Source organism: Eurypyga helias, unplaced genomic scaffold (assembly GCF_000690775.1).
Source record: "Eurypyga helias isolate BGI_N326 unplaced genomic scaffold, ASM69077v1 scaffold4117, whole genome shotgun sequence".
Classification (NCBI taxonomy): Eukaryota; Metazoa; Chordata; class Aves; order Eurypygiformes; family Eurypygidae; genus Eurypyga; species Eurypyga helias.
This window is the reverse complement of record NW_010259641.1, coordinates 1-11,848: the sequence shown is the minus strand read 5'-3', so window position 1 is coordinate 11,848 and position 11,848 is coordinate 1. Positions and strand designations below refer to the sequence as shown.

General features: G+C 48.3%; 3 protein-coding genes across 3 annotated transcripts in view; 2 read left to right on the top strand and 1 right to left on the bottom strand.

Annotated features, from left to right (window-relative positions):
- Positions 1-1,047, top strand: part of CHIA (chitinase, acidic) — a gene marked incomplete at its 5' end in the record, with an annotated part of 1,538 nt that extends 491 nt beyond the window's left edge. Inside the window, 3 exon segments of the mRNA XM_010154704.1 lie at positions 39-205; positions 299-440; positions 800-1,047. Coding sequence (XP_010153006.1) covers positions 39-205; positions 299-440; positions 800-1,047 — 557 coding nt within the window.
- A 576-nt stretch (positions 1,048-1,623) lies between these two features.
- Positions 1,624-4,043, top strand: PIFO (primary cilia formation). The gene is made up of 6 exons (XM_010154703.1): positions 1,624-1,648; positions 1,958-2,100; positions 2,426-2,524; positions 3,055-3,188; positions 3,461-3,587; positions 3,975-4,043. The coding sequence occupies exons 1-6, from the start codon at positions 1,624-1,626 to the stop codon at positions 4,041-4,043; spliced, it is 597 nt and encodes a 198-aa protein (XP_010153005.1).
- A 3,464-nt stretch (positions 4,044-7,507) lies between these two features.
- Positions 7,508-11,564, bottom strand: TAF8 (TAF8 RNA polymerase II, TATA box binding protein (TBP)-associated factor, 43kDa). Its single transcript, XM_010154702.1, has 7 exons — positions 11,397-11,564; positions 10,321-10,419; positions 9,982-10,044; positions 9,436-9,560; positions 8,991-9,138; positions 8,097-8,239; positions 7,508-7,651 (listed from the first exon to the last, which is right to left on the bottom strand). Exons 1-7 carry the CDS (start codon positions 11,407-11,409, stop codon positions 7,508-7,510), a joined length of 735 nt encoding a protein of 244 aa, XP_010153004.1. The 5' UTR covers positions 11,410-11,564.
- Positions 11,565-11,848: the final 284 nt, after the last annotated feature.

Below are 11,848 nucleotides of genomic sequence, written 5' to 3'. Positions count from 1 at the left end.
GGAATTTTTAACCTATGAAATAGTCCAACTGCCCTTTTTTGTAGGACCTTGCTAACTCCTCTCCCTCTCTGCCCTTTTCTCTCAGATTTGCACTTTCCTGGACTCTGGAGCCACCCAGGCTTGGGATGCACCCCAGGACGTGCCCTACGCCTACAAGGGAAACGAATGGGTTGGCTACGACAACATCAAGAGCTTCAACATCAAGGTATGGTGGGACGTGTGGCTGTGCTGATGATAGGGCAGGAGGCCGCCTGCAGTGGCCTGGGACTAATCAGGATTTCTCCCCGGCTCTGAACAGGTTGACTGGCTGAAAAAGAATAATTTTGGAGGTGCTATGGTTTGGGCCCTTGATATGGATGACTTCACTGGCACCTTCTGCAAGGAAGGCAAATTTCCCCTGATCACCACCCTGAAGAACGGTCTTGGTCTGCAAAATGGCAGTGAGTCTCTTGAGTAGCATGTGCTTCTTGAAGGGGACCCTCCAGCTCACTCCTGATGCAGTGCTTCAGAGATTCACAAACCTGTATCTCTGGAGCCTTGGTGGATAAAGACTTTCTTTGGAAGTCACAGCTAGGGATTGCCATGGACAGATCCCTTCACTCTACATCCCCTGGGGCAAACGGGGGAGACTGTAACTTGGATCTGGGTCCAGACATTTCAAAGGCCTGGTGTGAGCCAGGCCAGACTTTGGGGGAATATCACTTTAATAGCTGACCCCACCACTAAAGGGCCTATGAAGGGAGGGGAGGGCTGGGAGACTGTCAACACAAAAATAAGCCCTTTCCTGCTTTTATTTCAGACTGTGTGCCTCCAGCTGAGCCCAATCCTCCCATCACTGAAGCTCCTAGCCAAGGAGGTGGAAGTGGGAGTGGAGGCTCAGGGAGCGGTGGTGGGAGCGGTTTCTGTGCTGGCAAGGCCAACGGCATCTATGCAGATCCAACCAACAAGAGCAACTTCTACAACTGCGTTAACGGTGAAACCTTTGTGCAGACCTGCCAGAATGGCCTCGTCTTTGACGCCAGCTGCTCCTGCTGCAACTGGCCATGAAGATAACAATGTGACTAAAAACAACAAATGTGATTACAGCAAACAGACCCCTCTGATCCTATTGCCTGGAATAAGAATCATTAAATAAAGTGTTCTGCAAAAGCAACAATCCTCACTGCTTCACTCATCTCGCTCTTAGTATTTTCATACTCCCCGAATCTCTTATGACACACTTGTGTTGAGGGAAGGGCCTGAATCCCCAAGCTGGACTTAATTCCAGTATGGCATTTTCCAGGGTGTTTTTGCTGCTGTACCATGCCAGCCAGGCACAGGGACAAACACGGAGAGCAGACAACGGGGCACATCGGGTTATATCACAAGAGAGATCACAGAGAAGGGTCCTGACAGCACAATCCACAGACTGCTGACCCATAGACCTCTCCCCTACTGACTCACAGTGTGCAAACAGCAGCTCCTCGGAGTGAGAGCCAGGCAGGTGAAATCCACAGAGCTGTTACTGATCCCCCTCTTTCCCCTGCACCCTCAGGCGCTGCCGTTGCCAGCATTCCCTCCAGCATGCACTGCTCCGTGTCTATAGCAACCAGAGTACACACATCCCACGCCTGGCAGGGCAGCATGGCAGCAGAGAGGGAGCGGAAAGGTGAGCCGTGTGAGGTGTGGGCACCCGGTGGGGGGGTACGGGCACAAGGGCTTTCCTTCTCACCCAGATCCCCATCGGCACTGGGCTTTCCCACAGCTGGGCTGCCCTTTGCGCAAGCTGGGGAAAAAGGAGCTTTGTGGCAGGAAGAAACAGGCAGACCCCTCTCAAATATCCAGGGCCAAGGGAAATTCCCATCTGGGAGATAAGGGGATGGGTGGCCTCAGGCAGAGATCAGCAAGTACTTAAGGAGGAAGAAATGCAACAAACGGTCATCTCCACTGTTGACATTTCTCTCTCCTGATCTCACAGATGTCCAGAAGCGGATCTCATTTGGGTCATGCCAAGAGAGGAAAATGTTCCCTCTCCACCACGCCCCAGACAGGCTGGGAATCCAGCTGACAACCATCACGGGACACCCTTCACTTGGGCCAGGCTGTTACCTGAGTCCAGAGGTAAGCTGTTCAGTTCTTCCTGCTCAGAGCTTTTCCTTCACAGAAAACGCACAGCACAGGAGCAATAGAACCATGGCCAGCCAGACACGGGGGTGCCCTACACCTGCCCTACAAACCCGTTGTACAAGGTCTCCACATATACCTAGAAAATTCCCCTCCCCTTCCAAATGAGGCAGCTCTCAGAGCTCCAGCTGCCCTAGCACTCCGTTAGTGAGAAATCAGAGGAATTAACAGGAATTACATCTGCTACTCATGTACTTCTGCCCTTATGCAAATAGTGTCTTTAAAATGTCAGTAGCGCAACACTTCTGCTTTTGAATCGCAGACAAACAGCCTCAGATACTCTTTGGAAAACAAACCACTGAGCAAGAAAGGCTATGTGCTAGGAGCGAGAACAGCGCAGCGTTTCATACCAGAGCCACAGGTAAGACAAGCACACTTCAAAGGGGCAGAACTGCTTTGCAAGAACGTGTAGGTGGTTCCCAGCAAAGACCATCAGTTTCAATCACGTGCTGGGGGTGCCTCCAACTTCATATATACGGCAGCTACAGCTCTCCTTTAGCATAGTCTAGTGAGAGGTGTTGAGCCTAGAGACCGATGACTGACCATGAGCTCTGGCAACATGGACAGATGCGTTTGTATACACACATTCCTTCGGATCACATACGCACGTGTGTAAATGTACACACTGAGGGAAAATCAGGGAGGAAGCCCATTAAACAACCTGAAAAAACACACTGTTTTCTGGCCCAACTTCTCCAGAATAACATCACAGGATGCACTAGATAAGGAGTAGGAAGTGCATATTTGACTTATTCTGATTTTTTACGCTATCAGAGTAGCCAAAGCTTGCATTGAAGAGCGGGTCTGTAAGGCCCAGCTGGGTGCTGATCAGAGCACGTAGGAATGGTTTGCAAAACAAAATCTTCTGTACAGAAATTTTCTCTCTCACAGACCGTGACTCCCAGCCCAGCAATGTACCAGTCATCCTGGAAGAAAGAGAGAAAATGCCAACCTGCCTATGCTCCGTTTTCCAGTAAGACACCACGGTTTCCAGATAAGCCTTCAGATAAAGAATTTTTCCCTGGGTAATGTAACTCATTTTCTTCCACTTTTAATAATAAGCAGGAGTACTAGCAGAGAAAAATACTAATGTAAATGGGAGATTGATAACTGATTTCCTAGCAATGCTTTTTTATCTTCAAAAAGCTCCCTGGCTTTAGTCTTTAACTTAGCATGGCGACTGGAATACCAGAACATGCATTTCTCCCATGGATTGAGATAGGGCTGGTAAATTCCGGTATTACAAACATCACACACCAGCTCCAGAAATGAGATATTTTGTGCCTCTTTTCTTTAGACCTGGAACTTACAAAACAGACAAGCAATTACACAAAAAAATCACTTGGCCGATGAAGTTTGGTTCTCCAGACTGGTCTTTAGCGCCGAAGCCAGCAAAGAGGATGGTAAAAATGGACGTGCAGAAGGTAAGGATAGAATTAAGAGGATATTATTCCTGGCTTAATGTTCTGATGAAGGAAAACATGGTTTCTTCAATGCATTTGCGCTATGTTTTGTCATCCTTTCCTCACTGGCCCACTGGGGACATGGCTTTACTAGCCTGGGGCACAAGGTACACAGCGATTCTCTATGAGAAAATGCTGCTCTGCAAAACCGGTTACAGTCCTTCAAAAAAACCCTTCTATTGAGAAATTTGATCTGGGAGTTTTGATCCACAACGCGAGAGAACCAGAGCGCAGACTTCCCCACGTGGCTCTGCTGAAAAGAAAACCTTTTTGATTTAAGACATAGGTTAAGGTTCTCCATCGCACATCTCCCTGCGCTTTTCTGAAGCGATGGTAGTTGTCTTTCAGATGACCACAGACAAGGAATTCACCAAAAACCGGGACCGAGTGGCATACCTGAGTTTATACTACAGCTGAGGAGCCCGGGCTGCAGCCGCATGGAGCTCAGGCCTCGCCCCCGCTTCCCACGCGCTCGTGGAGACACTCATCTGCAGTACGCAGCCTCTCCAAATAAAACTATTTCAAAAAGAAGGATTTCTTGCCACTAGTTGTGTTTACCTGGCATTGCGACAGGTGTCTGCTGCCTCTGCGGGAGTTTGGGTGCTGCCAGGGCCTGCACGCAGCACCCCTCAGCCTCTCGGCCCAGGCCGGGCTGGCGGCCATTTTCTGTCGCCATGGAAACACCTCACTTCACCACCCAGCCCAACGCGGCTTCCCCCACCACAAGGGCCTTCCCCTCACCAAATCCTATCCTCGCTGGCACTGAAGAGGAGCCAAATTAACACAGCTAGAAGGCAGCTTAGCTGCTGCCCCGTCTCCTCAGCACTGGGAGCAAACACCGCCATCTTCTCCTCAGGTGCCTTCCCTGGCCTCCTCACCACCATCCCCTCTCCAACAGACGCTCCACGCCAGGCCCAGCGGTCCACCCACAGCATGAGCAGAGCTGAGAAAAATGGGGGCGTAAATGGCACAACCACAGGTGCTAGGCTGCCCACAGGTCTGTTCTGAGAGAGTATAATGGCTGTGTGCAGAGTCATTCTTTCTCTCCAGCCATCATCGGGGGGAAAGAGCCTGTGCTGGGACAGGTTAGAGCAGATGGCCTGCAAGATCAATGCTTGTATTAGTAGCTTTTTCCCTCCTGAGGAAGATAATCTCAAGCAATAAGCAAGCAACATGCTGCTAATTAAGAATCTGGTCACGGAAATCAATTTAGGCTGAAACAGAAAGGTAAAATTCATCATCCGTTTTTACAGTGTTTCTGTAATGTACAACTCGGACCCTAGGGATTTCTATAAATGTTTACAAACCTTCACACACAGACTTAATCTGTCTGATCACAAGCCTGATTCAATCTCAGGGGAAAACCAAGAGCAGGCAGCATTCATTCTCAGCCTAAGTACCAGTCACACAGCAGGCTTTCACATTTTCTGGGTCTGATTAGCTCTTTCTGTAGCAAATTTCACCTGTAGCCCAACTTCAGCCATAAAACCAAAATGCATTCTTCCAATTTCCCATTTTCGGTCTTCAAGCGCTCTCACATATGCACAACAGCTGCTCATGACCTCTCTTTTCTAGGCACGTTGGCCCCTTCCCTCCCAACCACAAAAGACTGCTTTGCAGTTGCAGCTGTCAAAAAGGGATGTCCTTACTTATTCACAGTTGCCCCTTTTGATGCAATCTTTTGAAGGAGAGGGTGGGCAGTACAATTTCCAGGGAGTCACAAGACCTGGGATTTATGGCTGCTTGAGGCTTCACTATTGTATTCATGGATCATACCGCATCCTTCACCTCCATCTGTCATGGTTTTCAGAACGGGAGAAAAATACCTGTATAAAAGATGTAAAAGAAAGCAAGCAGTAACTGTGATTCTGCAGTCATGGAATGGTTTGGGTGGGAAGGGCCCTTAAAGACCACCCAGTCCCACCCCCTGCCATGGGCAGGGACACCTTCCACTAGACCAGGTTGCTCTATGCCTCATATAGCCTGGCCTTGGTCTTTCTCAACCATATGCTCCACCAGCGATTGAAGAAACCTTCCACTAAAGCTTTTGCAAAACTGATGGTATTCCCAAAGATGCTTTGTCCTCACGGAACGTATTTCTAATGAACAAAAGTTTTTGTTGGAAATTTCCCAACCTTTTCAGCTATCAAGTGTTGCTAGGGAGAAAGGAAGAGATGCAAAGGGAAGGACAAGACCGCCTACTGCTTGTAGATCCCACTGAAAACACTCTCAGGCTCCATTCAGGTGCTTGTCCACTCATGAAACTTGAAGGACTCGGCCAGTTTGGCTTGCAGGAGATAAAATTTCTTTTATTATGAACATAAAAATTACAATTTTCTTTCCACCCAGCGAGGGATTTCTTTGTTACAAAAACTGCTTCATCCAAGTAAAAAAAGATACAAATTTTTATATATACATACATACACAATGTCTCTGTACATTTTTTATTCTGTACAACCAAGGCACCAGCAACAACGGCACATGCAGGACTTTTTTTGCTAGAGACACCATTTCAAATTTTTTTTCTGTTCTCACTGGAACAATCACTGCATTTTGTCTTCCTCCTCCCTGGGTGACAGGGGAAGAGGGAGGCCTTGGGGGATGCCTTAACTAACAGAGGTGAACCTGTACACATGTAACTCTGGTCCCTGCGGTGACTGCAACAGACTCCTTGCATTCAGCTGCTGCTCTAGGAAACCATGACCTGCCTGGCAGTCTTTGCTGCCCCTCCCAGCACCACCTTTTCATCCAGAAGAGATGCATAGGAGACTGGACCAAACTACAGCAGGCTTTTGTCAAAGAAATTTAACCCATTTTTTGCCCAAGTGAAGGCAAATTAAAGCAAAGCCCTCCAGAACCAGCTAACAATTACAATACTCCTATAACCAGTTATTTTCACAGCTGAAATAGTTGTCTCCTCTGGGTAAATAAAGGGGGAAAAAAAGAGCAACTCCTGTTGATAAAAGCCCGTATTTGAGAATGGGCAAAATAAAACCCCACCATCAGTAGCACGGCCTTGCGGGCTGCAACCAATACAGCTTTATTCCATATCCCAAGTTTTCCAGCACAGCATCTTTCAAAACAGCTGGTGAAGGCGTGAACTCTCAAAGGAGTTGTGCCGTGTTGAAACTAAACAATAGAACTGAAAAATACCCTGGAGGAGCTGTGAAATCTTTTGCCATTCATACTGCTAAAAAATAATCTGGAAGCAGAAGGGGGTAAACACCACACTTAGCACTTTTAAGTCAAAAGTGCAGCTGCAGCCAGCAAGGTGAGAAGAGAACACTCCGTATTTACACTTCACTCTCTCACCAACACATCAGACGCCTTCAGTTTATAAAAGGAAAGTCTGTTTGCTTTTACCTGCCAAGAATCCAAAGAAAGAAACCTCTCTGGGATTTTTCTGTCTCTGTTAGTACATGCTCCTTAGATTATAAAGCCAGGCAGGGTTGATTGCAGAAGTTTCTCTTCTAGCCTGCGAGACAGCCCCAAACCAATTATGCCTTTGTGTTCTGTACAGCCTGCTGGGAAGGCTCTACAGAGGCTCTGGCCGAGCAGCAAGACCCTTTGTGTCCCCCATCTCTTCAGAGAGTAAATCCTGCCGACAGTGAGAACAAACCAAAGTAAAGGAGACAAATCCCATCCGTAACCCACGTTGTTACAGCAACTGACCGTTGACCGTTCCGAGTCAGCGGGAGAGCGGAGGGGAAAAGCATCGCAAACCAGGGTAAGAGTGTAGTTCACTATGCAGAGAGATCGTTCCTCTGCTTCTGCCACTCAGCTGGATTGCCTCTCCTGTCCTGTTCCACGCCTCTCACCCATAGCAGCGGGGGTGAACCCCCCCGGGTTTCTCTTCCTCTCAGCAGCCAGCTGGCTACACCTCACTTCTTTCTGCGGATCTTGGGCTTTTTCACCGGCCGGAGGTAGGGATTGTCTATCATATTTTCCTCCCCATTCCGACTGCCTGACAGGGAGGTGTTCTGCTGTAACACTGAAGCATTCTCCTTTTCAGGTCCTGAATCATCCTGCCACAAGAAAAAAACCAACCAAAAGTGTAACAACCAAAGTTAGGCTAAACAAGGCTTAGAAGTTCAAACCACATAACCTATGGGCAAAGCAGATCATCAACAGCTAAGATAAACAGCAGAACAGGAGCTGCATTAAAGGTGAGGACTCCTAACACAGGCGGATGGCCTTCGGGAGCAGTCTGGGATTCTAGAACAACCCCCTCTCCCCCAACACTGAAATTAAGGTTGTACTGAAAGCTCAGGATCTGAGCTCCCTTTGCACTGCATGCTGTAGGAAGTTAAAGAACCATGACACTGTTCAGTCACTTACACCTGGTAAAACACAACCCACTGCGTTTCCCACCCCCTCTGCCCAGCTGCAAGGAAGACAGGCAAAGAGCGAGGTTTCGTAAGTGTAAGAAAGTTGGGCCCAAGAGACCTTGATCTCTCAGGCTGGGCATACCGTGCTCATGTGCAGGGGGAGGTTCTCCGTGTCTGTCTGGTCATCCTGCTCAGATGAATCCGTTTCTTCCATTTGCTGCATTTCCAGCTCAGAGGGGAGAAGAGCTGTCAGGTAGGGTACAGTGAAAGGCCTGGCAGCGATCACTAGGGAAAAGGACACAGTCAACGAGCTGGGAAAAGACTTGGAGATTACAAAGCACATAGCTAACGAGTTACTTGGAGACTAAACACTTTTACTGGTTCTGATTTTAAACACACACACGCTTTTCCTGCTGCTCTCAGGAATTGGGAATGAAATATGCTGTCCCTGAAAGATGACAGTCTCTAACTTCCTGTTTTCTGAGGCCCCTTCATGTTTCCAGCCAAGGACACAGCATTATACTAACACAAAAAATCCTTCCTGACCTCCATAAAAGTTGAGTTATCTCTGAGGCTGAAGCATCACTTAGTCCCCCTTAAGGTAACACTGACATCTGTGCTGTCAGTGACCCTTGGGAAGGTGGGAATTCTCATCACTGCCTTGCAGTCAGAGAAATAGGAAAACCTCCACTGCCTACCACAAACATGTCAGAGAGAAGAAATTACTTGTTCAAAAGTTACAGTGGGGGCAGGGACAGGATTGGGACGAGCTCTGAATTTGTATCAGTCAAGGCCTTTTCCACCCACAGAAGAAAGCGAGCCTCTGGTGGAGGTGAAAGCCTACCATGTGGCTTGGATTCTGGTGTTCCCCATTTTAAATAGAAAATTCCTAATCTCCCAGCCTTCCCGTGCATCGGAAGGGCAAATGCAATGTGCTCATTCAGCACTCCCCTCCTGCAGCAGCCAGAACACTAATGGAGTGTGTGCTCAGTTAGACAGCTGTCATTCACTGCATCCAGTGTCCCGGATAACTCACATGGGAATGTGCTAACATCATCTTTGAAGAGACTCTGCGTTTCTCCCGTCTTGGCCATGAAACGTGTGAGAGCTCTTTCTACGTCGCGCCGTTGAGATGCTGCCTTTTCCCGCAGGACTTGATAATCAGACACTGGCTCCCGGTATGTCTGTGGAGCAGGAAGGTAAAGAGGAAAGGACGGCCTCAGTGTATGTGAAGCAGAGAGCTGAACTTCAAATCACTACTAGGATGCAGGTGCTACAGGCCAGCACTGACCTTCAACATGCACAGATTATCAGTCAGGAATCTACAGCAAGGGCAACCCACAAACGACAAGCGATGCATTATGCCAGGAGAAACAAGGTTTTGGATGAACAGTACCAGCGCTGCAGTGAAAATACATCACTCCTGGTGTCACTGGCTTCAGACGGACCCCAAATGGCATAAAAATCTTTTTTTCACTCACTGGTGTCTTGATGTAAGTGTGAGGATCTGGAAACTCAGGGAAATGACCAGGAATGTGGGGCGGATGTGGCTTGTTCTGTCCAGCTGTCAGGGCTTTGGGAGTCACGGGCTGGTTTGTCACAGGAGCTGCAGTTAAAAAACACACACGGCCACATCAGCCAGCTTCACCACGCCAAGAGTTGGGTATAAAGTGCTAACTTAGCTGTGACCCACGTCTCCAGGCCCCAGAAAAGGGACAGGGAATATCCCACCAGCAATAGTTTCAGGTTGTGTTCAGCATCCCAAAAGGGAGCAAGGATTACTTGACCCCTCTCTCCTACGCAGGAAGAACAAAACCATCTTGAGGATTCTCAGGCAAAAGCAACTGATTCACCAGAGGGTACATTCCTTCACCTATCCCATAGTCATTACAGGAATCCTTAACACAAACTGCATGTCCAGCAGCACTGGACCATCAGGAACACCGGCACTCTCTTGATGCCAGCAGATAGGAATGCTAAATTATTTCCAGTTTCCTGCATAAGAAGGAAAAGGATTTCCCACGTACGGGCAGTGATGACCATCCTCTGGGAGCGCTTGGCGTAGGCAGGAAGTGTTTCAACATTGAACCCTGAAGTGCAAAAGAGGAAACAGAAATCACACCAAGAGTTTATCCCATCAAAAATCCCTTCTCTTAGACTTCTCCAGAATTTTTCCAAGTGTTCCAAATTACATGAGAAAGAAAAGCACTTTGTCTATATTCATACGGCATCCGCAGCAGCGATATCCGAGTGTCTGCGTGAGGCCTGGAACAGTGGGCATCACACAAACACCAGAAACATTTTCCTGCACTCAAACCTTTTGCACTGCAGGCAGCTGGAATTAGTGGGACGAGTCAACTACTCACCCATTTCCACCAGAGTAACCACTATATCCGAGAGCGTAGGCTGCGTTCTGGCCGTGTGTTCACAGTAGGACTTTGCACTCCTTCCAATTTCGGAAATATCTGGGGGAAAAAAACCAAACACCACCATATATTCGATTCAGAGGGTGACCACACGTGTGTATCAGCACAACCCTGGCTTGAAAGACCTGATTTTTTAGCAAATTTAGCAAGGAAGGGAAAACAGTTCCTGGAATCCAGTGTCTTAGAGCTTGTGTATTTAAAATTAAAGCATGTGCCAAGCATGGAGACACTAAAGATGAAAGAGTTGGATGGTGTCCACAAATGCAACAGGCAAATATACAGCACAAGCCTGAAAAAAATACAAAAAAGGATTTTATCTTAGAATCATAAAATCTTTTATGTTGGAAAAGACCTTTAAGATCATCAAGTCCAACCACTACCCCTACACTGCCAAGCCCATGACTAAACCATGTCCCTGATCACCTTGTCCACAAGCCTCAAATCCCTCCAGGGATGGTGACGCCCCCCATCCCTGGGCAGCCCGTTCCAATGCCTGGCAGCCCTTTCCAGGAAGAAATTCTTCCTAATATCCCATTTAAGCCTCCCCTGGTTCAACTTGAGGTCATTTCCTCTTGTATCACTTTTGTTACCTCGATTTCAGAAAAATACGTAACCCGAGGTCCTACGCACATCACGCAGAAAAGCAGGAGCAGAGCTGCCAAACACAGGCACTTCTCCAGCCTTAACTAACCAAATGTCTGGAACTTGGCTATTTTTCTGTTTATTCTGGCAGCACCCCAATATGTGGAGCTTATTAGGATACCTAATGCTCACTGGGTAAGATGAGTAAGTACTTCTGAGCTCAGACAAACAGCTCACACTCACAGACTCCAGGGCTGTGCTCTAGCCACCGGTCTAGCTTCTGCTTTTGCTAACATCAGGAACACAAGATAATATAAATTAAAAAAAAAAAACAGAAAAAAACCAAAGAGCAAAGGCCAATTTGAGAACAGAGAACCAAGAAAGTTTAGGGACCAGCATGACTTTGCTGGGCGCTCACAAAGGTGGATACTCACAGCTCTGTAACATCTCTGTCAGCGTCTCAACCGCGGCCTTTTCAGCGCTCTCGAAGCCAGCTTCGGTTAGCAAGGAGCTGACCACCACTTGCAGAGTCCTCCTCCGAGCCAGGTAGTAGTTATCTGCAGGCGTGGTTGTGTGCTTGCTGCCCGACCTCTGCAGAAAACAGACCCCCCCCGACCCCAAAATCCAGAGCTCAGAGGAAAGAAGCCACCTCCAGGCTGCATTACAGACCAAGGGGGAGCAGCGATCCTGCCCCCAACACCTCTGGGCTGGGGACACTGCCCTGGGACACACTGGATGGCTGAAGGCAGGGCTGCCTGCCTGCTGCCCGTGCTCAGAGAAGGGGGGCCAGTCCTGTCTGTCCTCCACTACACACACACAGACACAGGCACATATGTGTACACACGTAATGGGACTGGCACTGTGTGCCGACGACACCGAGCTGTGT